A 12,660-nucleotide genomic window follows, 5' to 3' on the forward strand; every position below is an offset into this window, starting at 1 on the left:
TCCCATTTTTTGTCCTCTTCATCTAACCATCCATCTCCCCTGCTCTTTCTGTCCCTTCCTCCACTTGGCAGTCTCGTCAAGCTGACATGCTGGGAGGACACAAGAAGAGACGAAAGAAGGGGACGCAGCTCGTACTAGTGATGGCCTCTCATTACCATCTGTGATGAAGCCGTCACAAGAGACCCACAGATGGATGGACAGAGTAAGAGGATGAGATATGGAGGGGGGGTGATAGATGGAGACGTTGTGGAAGGAGGAGAGGGGGGGCAGAGGAGGGATCTAAGAGAAGAGAAAAAAAAGGGGGAAAGACATGTGGGAGTAAAAGGAGCAGTAAGCAGAAAGTAAAGAGGGAGGGAAAGTGAAATTAAAATAAGGACGGCACAGTGCAGGATGGGGGTCATGCAGACTCAGAAAGAAAGGAGGAGTTGATAGAGGAGTGTGGGCGGAAAGAATGGGAGCGCAGAGAGGGATCAGCAGGGTGGGACAGTACGAGAGCAGAGGATTCTGCCTGGGCTGCAGATACAACTGTGTGTTGTACAGTACCAGTCTATTCCCATCTGTTCTCATTAGGGCTGGCTTTGGGACGGAGACCAGCACAGCATATTCGACACAGGTGCTCTCACATGCACACAAACACACACATATGCACACACACACACACACACACACACACACACACACACACGCACACACACACATACACACGCACACAGCATGTGAACTCACTGTCGCATTTCATCCCTTGGTGGATGAGTCCGTACAGCAGAGAGCCACAGTGGTCGCAGAAGGTGGGACTGCCATATGTGTGAATCTTGAACTTGTGTTTGCTTCTGGGGTCCTGGAAATAGAAAGGACAAATGCTCAAATGTAGGATATCATTAAACTAATGGCAAATGAAAGGAATTGATGGAAGAAGTATTCAGCTTCTTTACTAATGCAAGAACATAAAAATACAGCAAGTACTGCATAAAAAATCCTATTTCACAGCAAAGTGCAGCAAAAGTATTTAGCTCTAGGCAGGTTTGGCTTCTCTGACGGATCTATCATTATAGGCATCTTTAATTATTAAAACTGAAGCATCAGTGATGTGGCAATATTTTATGTTTGGAGCTGCAGGAGTAAGAGCTAGTTTGGTAGATACACCTCAAACCCCAGATAAATGTAAGGACAAAACCCATATTAAACCACTGTCATGGCATTATTGTCACATCTCAGAAAAACACAATACACATATACATTTGTTTAATTATATATATAATGTGTTTCTGAGGTACACTGAAGAACAACGAAAATCACTGTATAGGTTTCAAAGACTTTTATTGATGAATAAATCACTTTTAAGCAAAGAATCCATTTGTGTCATTCCCAAAAGTTTTGGCCACAACTGTATTCAGTTTTAAAAGTTTCACAAATTATTCAAAGTTAAAGCTTATTTTTATACGTCCACATCAGGGATGTCAAACATATAGCCTGTGTGCCAAAACTAGCATGTCAAATGTTCCAATCTGGCCTGTGGGATAAGTTTGTGAAGTGCAAAAATGACACTGAAGACATTAACAGTCAATGGTGTTAAACTCATTTTAGTTACAAACTACAATCTCCTGAATTTTAACAATATAAAGACTGTTAAAAAAAAAAGTTTTGTGCCTTTGTAGATCCACTGTAATGATGCACTAAAACAAAGAGAAAAATTGGAGTTCTCTGTATTTATAGGCTATGATGCTATTATTTTACTGGTCTGACCCAGTTGAGCTCATATGAATGTGGCCCCTGAACTAAAATGAGTTTGACAAGTCAGTATGCGGTAACTGTCACACTGCAATGTGTAAAACCTCATTTGGACAATCAGCCTCCTGTGTTATGAGAGCAAAACAATGAAACTGCTACTGACTGAGTTGAAAATACACAAACACAATTTTAAAGTTTTTAATAGAGATGTTAAATTATGGCTGAAACAGAAACAACACTGTTCTCTGGTATACATTCTTGTAGCTTTTAGTGTTTTTCTTACCTGGATTACAAACTATAGACACTCAAAATATTAGTGAATAATTCTACTTAACTATACATCTTTTTGCAGACGTCAAAAATAATATTTCTTTGAGCTTCTCTTGAAAAATCTTTGAAAAGTCCTGGTTTGTCCACTTATTTCATGGCCAGTAATTCTACTCTTTCTGAGTTGGTGCATCACTTTATAATGAAATATTATACATAAAAAACACAAATGCACAAATGAGCAAAATCACATCTTTTACAAGTAAACAAGTGATAAACTACCTTTCTCTAATATAAATAAGTTGGGTCTTACATTAGAGCGGTTCTAAAATTAACATTAAGGACTAAAGCATTTATAAAATACTTTTTTTTTCTATTATTTTATTTTTTATAAGGTATTGGATGATTTGTACTGAAGTACTGAAGGACTTGTATTTTAAAAGCTCGTGATCATAATCCATTTTGTCAAAAATAAAAGTAACTTATAAAGCTGCCAAACAAACATGCAAAAACTACAATATTTGCATTTCAGATGAAGGGAAGTCGAAGTGTAAAGTTGCATGAAGTGGAAATTCACAAATCTTTATGGTCCACTACATTACTGGAGTGAATGTATGTTACTTTCCATCGCTGTCCAAACTTTAGAGAAACGAACATAAAAACTCTGATGTAAATAACCAGAAATAATCTACCAGTCAGTATTCTTCCACCACCTGCTTTAAACACTATAATGACGAATGCTCAGCTAAAGTCTGACACAAATAAACCTACGGAAATGCAGGCTAGACAAAGAACACTGAAATATATCAGATTTAGCCTCATTCACACACCAAGAATGACTTCAAATGCATTTCTATGAGCGGTAGCTGAGTTTTTTGCTGTATGAGTCGTAAATTAAACTATAAATAACCTGCGATGCATCAACCGTATCAATGGAATAAATAAAAGAAAGAGAGAACAAGGAAAAGAAAGAACGAAAGAAAGAGATATCCAGATGGAGAGGAAATGTCAGGCTGTTACCAGTGCGTGGGAATGTGTAAGGTTCGGGTGTTTTCGAGCTTGGTGTCAGTTTTCTCCATCTTGTCAATCTGGAATCATTCCCAGCATCCTCCCTGTTTGAGGCTTCACATGTTTTGAAGTCACAAACACTACTATGATACAATCGTACAGTGTAGTGAGAAAAGGAGAAAGTGACTATCCTGGTCAGAACATCTGGAACAGACTAAAACCAAGCTAATGAGTACCAAGGGACTGATGCACTTTCCAAGAAATATATTAATATTCACAAGCAGGACAGTAGAAATGTGTTGACTTCATGAAAAATTAAACACAGCATATGCGACAATGGATTGGGGGGGGGGTGTTCATAAGCACAAATAATAGCGACTGTATTTGCTCATATGATTTATATACAAACTCGTGTCTGTTTTGTGATAACGTAGTTTAGCTAATTTCTATAATCACCCCAAAACAAACATCACAAATGAGGCTGAATAAACCCCCACCATCCTCGCCTCCATCACGCTGAAATGTGTCAGAATGACTGCCTCTGTAATTATACAGGCCACTAACTGAGTAAGTGGGCCCACAGCATTGGAAAGTGCCCTTTTTCCACACAAAGACAACAAAAATTAAGCAAACAAAATAACGACAAAAGAATAATGAGAGTAGCAAGAGGGATTTGTTGTGTACCGTGGGGGTGATGAGAAATTAGTCAATGGCATGAGGTTCCCAGAAAAGTCTAATTAGCATGTTCTACTTTTAGTAAGCTTGCCTATTTTTTGCTCTTTTCCTCCGGCCTTTCCTAGAGCCACTTCTTGAAAAAAAAAAAACAAAAAAAAAAAAAACAAGAAGAAGAAGAAAAAAGCCAGCAACAACAACTAAAAACAGATGGTGAAGTGGCCATGCCCCTTGTGTCCTGAGTCTTCTCTCCTGGGTCTTCTTATTTTTGCAATCCATTTACGCCTCCTCACTGTGTGAACAGTCATTCTTTTCAACTTTTCAATTGTGGGAACATTGAATTTATCTTTAAAGAGACTTACTGCCTGAATAACACACACTGGGGACTAGGGCAGCAACAGAGGAGATACTATCTTCCTTCTCTCTAGTCCTTTGACTTTCTCAGCCCGTTTCCTCAATCCTCTCTTCTCACAGCCTCTGAAGAGCAAGCCCTCAAAGTTTCTCACATCTCTTTTCTGTCTTATCTCCATTTATATGTCTCTTTTCTGCTCTGTATCGTGGTCTCTTTGTCTGTCCTCCCCCCGTCTAGGGAGCCGTGAGTAATATTGAAATGGCAGGGTTTCCACTCGGAGTCATTCGGAGCCTTCGACTCAGTGCAGCCCGTTGTAGGAAGAGGCTGAGGGAAGGCAGGGTGTTAACACAAAATCTGCTCAGTGCTCTGGGCTTCTGCATGTGTGAGTTGTTACTGCAGGCGCGTATGTATATGTGTGTGTGTGTGTGTATGTCTGCATGCATGCGTGCATCTATTCCACCCCTGAAGCCACCTCAGAACCTTGTGGAAAAGCACAGATGCACATTACAAACAAAGCCTACTTAATAAAATAACAATAAAAAAAAAGAAAACACACTATTCTCTCACATGTTCCATCCATCTAATAAACTAGACGCAGTATATTAATTCATTTTCCCTTGTTCCATTGAGCCTCAATACAAAAGTATGTAGGTGACACTCCATAGATGGACGTAATCGACTATAATACTTTGCATAATATTTACATGTGAGAACACTTGCAGAGGCGTTCTCTTGGCAGCATTCTGTCTAGCCTACGCTGCTTTGTTTTGGTCAAATGTACACAGTTGTAGACATCTTTGGTTTCTTGCAGCAGAGTCAAAAATGGCCTTCAACAACTCAGAGTTACACTGCAGTGACAAGGACAACATAATCTAATCAAATCATGGTAATGCACTGCAGAAGGATTTATGATATATGATATGTACGCAGATTGTTGGAATAAAAGTATGAAGCTGCGTTTTCAAAAAAATTGTTGTAGTTTAACTTTTGAATGACTTTCTAAATAAAAGAGAATTGACTGGTAAAAAAGTAGCCCTGTATAGCAAGGGTCTTCAGCTAAAATTAAGATAGCCCTCCTCTCCAGCTGTGGTCTAAACAAGTACAAAGTTCGCGTGGAATCATGCTTTTTGACAGATTAAGGTATTTGAGAAATATCTGTTGATGGATGGATGGATGGGAGAAACTAAGGATAGATAGATAGATAGATAGATAGATAGATAGATAGATAGATAGATAGATAGATAGATAGATAGATAGATAGATAGATAGATAGATAGATAGATAGATAGATAGATAGATAGATAGATAGATAGATAGATAGATAGATAGACGGACGGACGGCAAAATGTGTAATGTTAATTATTAGTTAATTACCCAGGTTTCAGAACTGCACCATTATCATAAATACACAGTTGCCCATAAAGTTGGAATTAGGGATGTAACGATATGAAAATTTCATATCACGGTTATTGTGACCAAAATTATCACGGTTATCATTATTATTGCGGTATTGTTGAAACTGTGCTCAAAATGTTCAAAAAGTACTAATACACACACTGAAATAATTTAATCAAGTTGTACTAAAAAAAATAATAATAAAATTAAATAATTGGCACAATATCCCTTCTGTTGCAAAAACATTCAAGTATTAACCCTTATTGGTCTGAGCCTATTTTGTCCGTTTTCAGTCCTTTTGATTTTGCCTTTATATACTATATAAACAAATGTTTACTATACACGTTTGGTATCTGTTTTTTCAGCACAACTTCATTTATATCATCTGTCTATTATTTTTTCACTTTAACCTACTATATCACACAAAACAACAAAAAACACAAAAAAATATATAAAATCCGATTTGAAAAATGTATATACTTTATTGCATGAATAACACAAAGATGCTTAACGAACCTTTTCAAAGACTTTAAAAGTGAATATTGGTTCCAAATATTAGGAATATACAATTAAAATTGTAATAAATTAAAACTATACTCCAATGTTTGACATAAAAACAGATCTTTACATAGGTGTTTTCTGTGGAAAAGTGCGGTAATCAAACACGGTTATCATGAGAATTACAATTTAAACGGTAATACTAACCGTCTGTAATTTTACCGCAGTTTACCGTTATACCGGTAATCGTTAAACCCCTAGTTGGAATAAAGTATTTCTGTCACTTCTCATGAAATTATAATGACAATGTGACTTATTATTGATAGATGAAGTGTATGTGGGACTCAGTATGTGATCAATACACCTGGTCAAAGGTGATCGCTGATTTGTATAAAAAGGAATAAAAAGAGGAATGTGTCTGAAAACAAAATTATTCCAACTTTATGGGCAACAGTGTATGTACAGATGGGTAAACCTAATCCACATAGTTTTACAACCCTGATAGTATTACTGAGTCGGCCTCATTGTGCCTGTTAAAAAGTCTCTAATGACAGTAAAAGAAAAGGACAAATGGTGTTGGGGGTTTTTCATAGGGCTGATCTGGACCAGAGTGCACCAGTTGGGGATCACTGATGTATATTATGATGGAAAATTTAGGACATACTATACTGAAATGGGACGGCGCAGCAAGAGGGTCCTGGATTGGACCCTCCTGAGGATTGAGTGGAGAATGAAAGAATGAATGAACAAGCGAATGAATAGATGCACTAAGAATTGTGCGTTCACATTGTTGACAGGTAAAACACCAAGGTTCCTACAGGTTTCTAGAAGTTAAATTTCAGACTTTTGTAGACCTTTTTAAGACGACTTAATGCCCATTTCACAGCCACACTGGCAACATTTGTGACTCCTCGAATTTAGGAAAACTTATTTATTTACATCAGCAGAGATTGAATATTACATACATACTGTACACAGAACTGAATGATCTTTTCTCACTAGGGTCTGCAAAGTTAGCGATAATTGTTTCCTATTTTAAATGTAAATTGTCGGGTTGGAACACGTGGAACCGAGCAGACTAACGTTACTTTCTCTCTAGTTTGGACATTTCCCAAACACATTTAAACACAATGCAGTGAACAGTTTATGACAACAAAACTTAAGACCTACTGAATCAAATTTAATACCTTTTAAAGACTTTAGGTATTAAATGCAGATTTGTAAATTCAAGACTTTTAAGATTTTTTAAGACCCTGTGGGAACCCTGAAACACAGTGGTGATGCCTGTGGAAACGCTTCGTCAAAAACTTCCTCAAAAGTCAAGGTTAAAGACTCACCTGTTCACTGCTGCTTTTAACTAAAAGGCTTTTGACTTTTTAAACTTTATATTCTCCTTCGAAACTCTGCACTGCAACTCTTACTTAAATATGTGTGTTTTTATATTTTTGGGTTTTATGTGTTGTTTTCTTACTTGCTGTTTTTAATCACCTTTTACATGTTTCTTTTATAATATTTTAAATATGTTTCTTTTTCCCTGTCGTTGTATTTCAATGTCCTGTGTGAAGCACCTTGAGTTGCCTTGTTGCTGAAATGTGCTATACAGATAAACTTGCCTTGCAAGCGACTGCGCCCTTTTGACTTTGCAAAAAAAAACTTCACACCTCACAGATGTCACGGACACCTGAGCTTGTTTCCTGGTAGAAAGTCTCCCTGCATGAACTGCTTGGGAATTATGTCAGAAATGAAGTAGTTCATCTTTGTCTTTCCACAACATGTGCACACTATCTATGACTTTATTGTTTCTGAAACCAGTTATGCCAAGCATGTCTCCTAGAGTCATAAATCACAAATATGCAGTGCAGTATATGTCTTCAGAGGCGGGTCATAAAGCTGATGAACTGGTAAATAGATCATAAAAGTATATTTTCAGTGTGCCCATAAAGCGGATTAAATATAAATGCTTGCAACTGGAGTGATGAACACACCAGCCTGTTTCTATTATCCATCCTCTGTCTAATATATTGGACATCTAACAGCGCTGGTAAAGATGAAGGTGGACAAACCATCATCGCTGACAGACAGAGCTGCTAAGGCGAAACCAGGGGAGTTGGTTCCACTGAAGCGAGAAGATGCCGCTACTGAATTCCTCGAAGCAGAACGATAGCTACATCAAGCATAAAAGGAAAAAGTCAATGATGAGAGCAGAGCAATGGGGCTCACTAATTATAGTCAAGCATTGGCAGTGACAATACCACCACAGGTGACAATATCTAATTACTAAATGGAAATTATCACCATAAAAGGGAAGAGGAGAATGAAGAGGATGATGTGATTCATGTCAGAGGTTAATTAGGCAACAGTGGTTCCTTTAGAGATTCTGTCACATGTGCTTCACACAAACTGAGTTAACAGATACAAAGCGTAACGTCACCTTATCGTACTTCACTAGCAGACACATTTTTAAGGCTGTGATCCGATCCATGTCTGATTTGATATGATTAGTGGACAAAAAGGTTACAGAGGACTTATTCTTCATCTATTAAACTGTCCCCGAGCTGTGCAATATGATGTTTTACTCACAGTAACAACAAAAAAATGAGCATCACCATTAAAGAACAAACACCAATTTACTAGCAGTGATTACATACAGGAAAAAACCTTCAACGGATGTGGGCAGTTACTTCTAGTACTGTTCCTTCCTGATCATAAAACAGTCTATGAGTTATGATCAGTCATGCTCCATCATGTCATCTGACACCTATTCTAGCCATGTCACAAAAATGTACTGGCTTTATTTTTTACTTTGATATTTTATTATTTTTTACTTACAGTATATTATCATTAGTATGGTTTTATATCACAAAAAAATTAAGATAGTGTCACTAGGCTTTGGAAAAGAAGTCAAAATCACAAGAGTATCAAAATGTTTCTACTTGGTGTGAGGGTGTTTTGCCAAAAAGTAGTTATTTGAACTATGAAAATTAGGTATTGGAGTTGTGTATTCGAGTTGTGTTCTATTAATTTTACTGGGCTTCAAGGAAACTTTAACTGTGCAATGCTTTATATCAAGGTGGAATTGTTGTTGCTTTAGATGTGGGTGTTAACCATTAATAGAAGCACACTTAACTGTTATGAGTGTATCATGAAGTATTAACCCGAACACTACAAGACCTAGAAGTATTACTGACAATACTCCTCTTTCACTTTTACTTTCTGGTCCTCTCGTGCTCAGTCAGTCTTTTTAAGTGTATGTGTGCTTGTGTGTGTGCATGTGGGTGGGTGGGGGGGTACTGATTTTTAAACTTTTATGTAAAGCACTTTGTGCGACGTCCTCTATGTATGAAAAGTGCTATATAAATAAAGACTGATTGAAAGATTGATTGAATAGAAATCTAACAATTTGAAAATTTCATATCACAGTTATTGTGACCATAATTATCACAGTTATCATTATTATCGCGGTATTGTTGAAATGTGCTCAAAATGTTCAAAAATTGCATATACATACACTGAAATAATTTCACTAAGTTGTATTTTGAATAAAAAAACAAACAAAATAACACACAATGTACTTTCTGTTGGCAGAAACATTAAAATATTAACATGTAAACACCAAACATACAAATGTGCATTAAAGATGGCACCTTATGGACATAAGAGAAAACTGCACTAGGGGTGGAAATTGAAAGGATTTTATCAATATCAGTGCCATTGTCAATTCTGCTTACCAATCCAATTCTTTATCAATTCTCTTATCGATTCCTGAGTAGTTTTTTGAGTGGGAAAAAAGTACTTGGACAGGTCATAGTGTAACACGAGCGTGAAATCTGCGACCATCAGAACAGACCCACTATCCCCGAATCTTCAGAGCGCTGTCCGTGCAGGTGCCTTCAACCATGTTTGGAGGCCAAACATTGCAAACTGCACATGTGCGCCTGGAGAACTGCTGCTTTTCCAGGAAATGAGCAGTATCACCATGAGTTTTCAAAGTACGGTAATCAACCACAGTTTTAATTCTAAATTAATTAATTTAGAATTTAAACGGTAAAACTAACTGTCGGGAATTTTACCACAGTTTATACTGGTAATCGTTAAATCCCTAACTGGCAGAACCTCCAAATGATTTTTTTTCTTTACATCTACCTTTATCTGTTATTTAAAAACATTTATTACAACATTTATTATAATTCTTACATTTTGCCTTTTTCAATGGGATGCAGGTGTTTTCTTGTACTTCATTTACCAACTATTTAGATTTTCAAGGAAGCTAGTAAATGCAAAGATTTTTACATCTGAATAGAGAAAAAGCTATGTTTTCAACAAAAAATATCATGGACTGAACATAAAACCCACAGTCATATGTCACACAGGGATGGGACTTGATGTGCTGGAGCTTCAGAGCATGTGAAGAATAATCCAGGAAATATTTTGCCAAATGCATATCAAGGCTTTTTTCAATGACATATGTGATGATGTTTGAAGCCTCACCAGCCATTCGTACCATGTGACTGTGGTTCAGGAAGTGGTTTGAGATTTCACAGATGACATAAATTAGGTGGAGCAGTGAAACACACTGGAAGTCCCTCTCCCTCATGTTCAGTGTGATTGTTGATTGTGACTGATTTGCTAATCTGATACGGAAAAATATACATGCTAATCCAGTCATGCCTTTGAATAAATTTTACATGTTGTATACTTTTGTCCAGTTAAGCTAATAAAGCTTCATCCTTAGCACTTAGCCTTAGTGAACCAATTCAATGAAAAGCTTTGATGCTTCAAGAAAGGCTCATCTGATCATCGCTAATGTCAAACTACATGGATTTTTCTGGTGTATCAATATTGCAGAAGATGACAGTGTTTCCACATTCACTATGGAGCCTCAGAATGTCCAAATGGGTTACATCTGATGCTTCTGAGTAACTGCCTTTTACCTGAAATACTATAATGTTTTGATAGGATTAGTGATTCAAAAGTTATTAAACACTACAGATCAGCAAGTGCTTATGGTCAGCAGTGACTGTTTAGGTTAATAAATAAAAACAACAAAAAGCCTGGTACAGGATTAACATAACCACCATTATAGATAGGCAATGAACAAATACAGAGTCTTATTTTGTGCATAATAATGTTAATAAGCACCTTATTACCTGTTCAGTGATATATAAAGTTCTTAATATAAAGCATTAATAGTAAATGTAGATGCTTAGTTAAAGGAAAAATCTCATATCATGTTGTGCTTTGTTGCTTAAATAAATTCTGTAGTCCAAATAAAAGCTGTGAAAAAATGAAATTGTTTACCACTGCTAGTCCTTTAGCGCCCCCACATCAAGATGGCCTCCAGACAAAACAAGTGAGTTAGTATTTGTGCTCTGTGTGTGAGAGTCTCTGACCAACCAGGCTGGTTGAAGAAGGTCAGCAGAGACTATTAATAGCATGACAAAATGTTTCACGGCAACTCAATTCCTGGTTCCTTGAAAAAAAAAACCCAAAAAAACAGACAGAACAATGTACTAATAAATGAATGAATGGTATGGTTTGTCATGGTTGGAGGAGTGAAGCTTCATGGGTATTTTTTTTTTTTTATTCTATTTGTTGTTTTGGCCAGAGAGTTAGAGGAGCTCTTTATACTCTACACAAACACACTGGAGAGTGGCAGAATGATCCACTGATGCCAATGAGAAGAATTAAATCCTCCAAAAACATCAACAAGCACAAAACCACAATTTAATTAGAGGAATTGAATCACACTATGAGTTTGTGTCTGCCGTTGTGCATTGAGGCTTGGGGGAACAAAGTGAACAACTGTACAGTTGCTATGGTAATAATGGGTGAGAGAAAATTCACTGATGGATCGAGAGTCAGCAGATAGAAAGCCAACGGTAGTGACAATTAGAAGGAGAAAAACAAGTAAGACAACATCATTTTGTGTTTGTAATGAACACTGTATGCCTAATCTGCAGGCGACAACACTACAACCCCAGATGAAAGAAAACTAACAATAAACTAAACACCTCCACATGACACGGTGTAAAATCACAGTCAAGCATATGATGAAATGTTGCCTTTTCCTCAAGGCTGAACCCAGCTGCACAGCTGAGCCAGTGATTTTTTAGCCGAGAGGATTCTTTGTTATGCTCTTCTGGTAATGTGACCCCAAAACAACTAATGTTGTCAAGCTCATCCAAACACACACTGCCCACAGCTTCGACTAAACAGGCAACGGTCTGACCTGCTGTGGTGAAGGGCATGCGCTGCATATTGTACTATGACTGCTTTAGAAAAGTGTGACAGTGAGTGTGTGAGTGGCTGTAAGAAGAAAAGAAGCTAGAAGGAAAGAAATAAGCAGAAGACCCAAAAAAAGAGGAAAGCATAAAGAGATAGAGAATAACAGATCTGAACAGGACATGCATATACTGCCATTTACATACCTTCAGTGTGTGTGTGTGTGCGTGTGTGTACGTGTGCGTGTGTGTGTGTGTGTGTGTGTGTGTGTGTGTGTGTGTGTGTGTGGGCAGGCAGGTGGGTGGCATCACAGTAACACACCAGGCCAAGAGTTGACACTTTACACCGTCAGCCAGCCTGCCACCATGAGCCTCCCTGAGCAGCCGTGTGTCCATGTGGAGACACAGTTACACAAAGGACTGGCTGCTTTACCTGCCAACACTACTGTTATCACTGCGGTTCTGCTGATAATGGAATAAAATATCACTTTGAGTATGTGTAACAACCTGCTTTGTTGT

At 37.5% G+C, this 12,660-nt stretch overlaps 1 protein-coding gene across 2 annotated transcripts in view; it reads right to left on the reverse strand.

Annotated features, from left to right (window-relative positions):
- The window catches only part of prkcab (protein kinase C, alpha, b), a 179,167-nt gene that overhangs the window by 52,628 nt on the left and 113,879 nt on the right, over positions 1-12,660 (reverse strand). For both annotated transcript variants that reach the window (XM_030141048.1, XM_030141049.1), the window contains exon 4: positions 727-838. In XM_030141048.1, the coding sequence (XP_029996908.1) occupies positions 727-838 (112 nt within the window). The remainder of the gene's footprint in view (positions 1-726; positions 839-12,660) is intronic.

Source organism: Sphaeramia orbicularis, chromosome 8 (assembly GCF_902148855.1).
Source record: "Sphaeramia orbicularis chromosome 8, fSphaOr1.1, whole genome shotgun sequence".
Taxonomy (NCBI): domain Eukaryota; kingdom Metazoa; phylum Chordata; class Actinopteri; order Kurtiformes; family Apogonidae; genus Sphaeramia; species Sphaeramia orbicularis.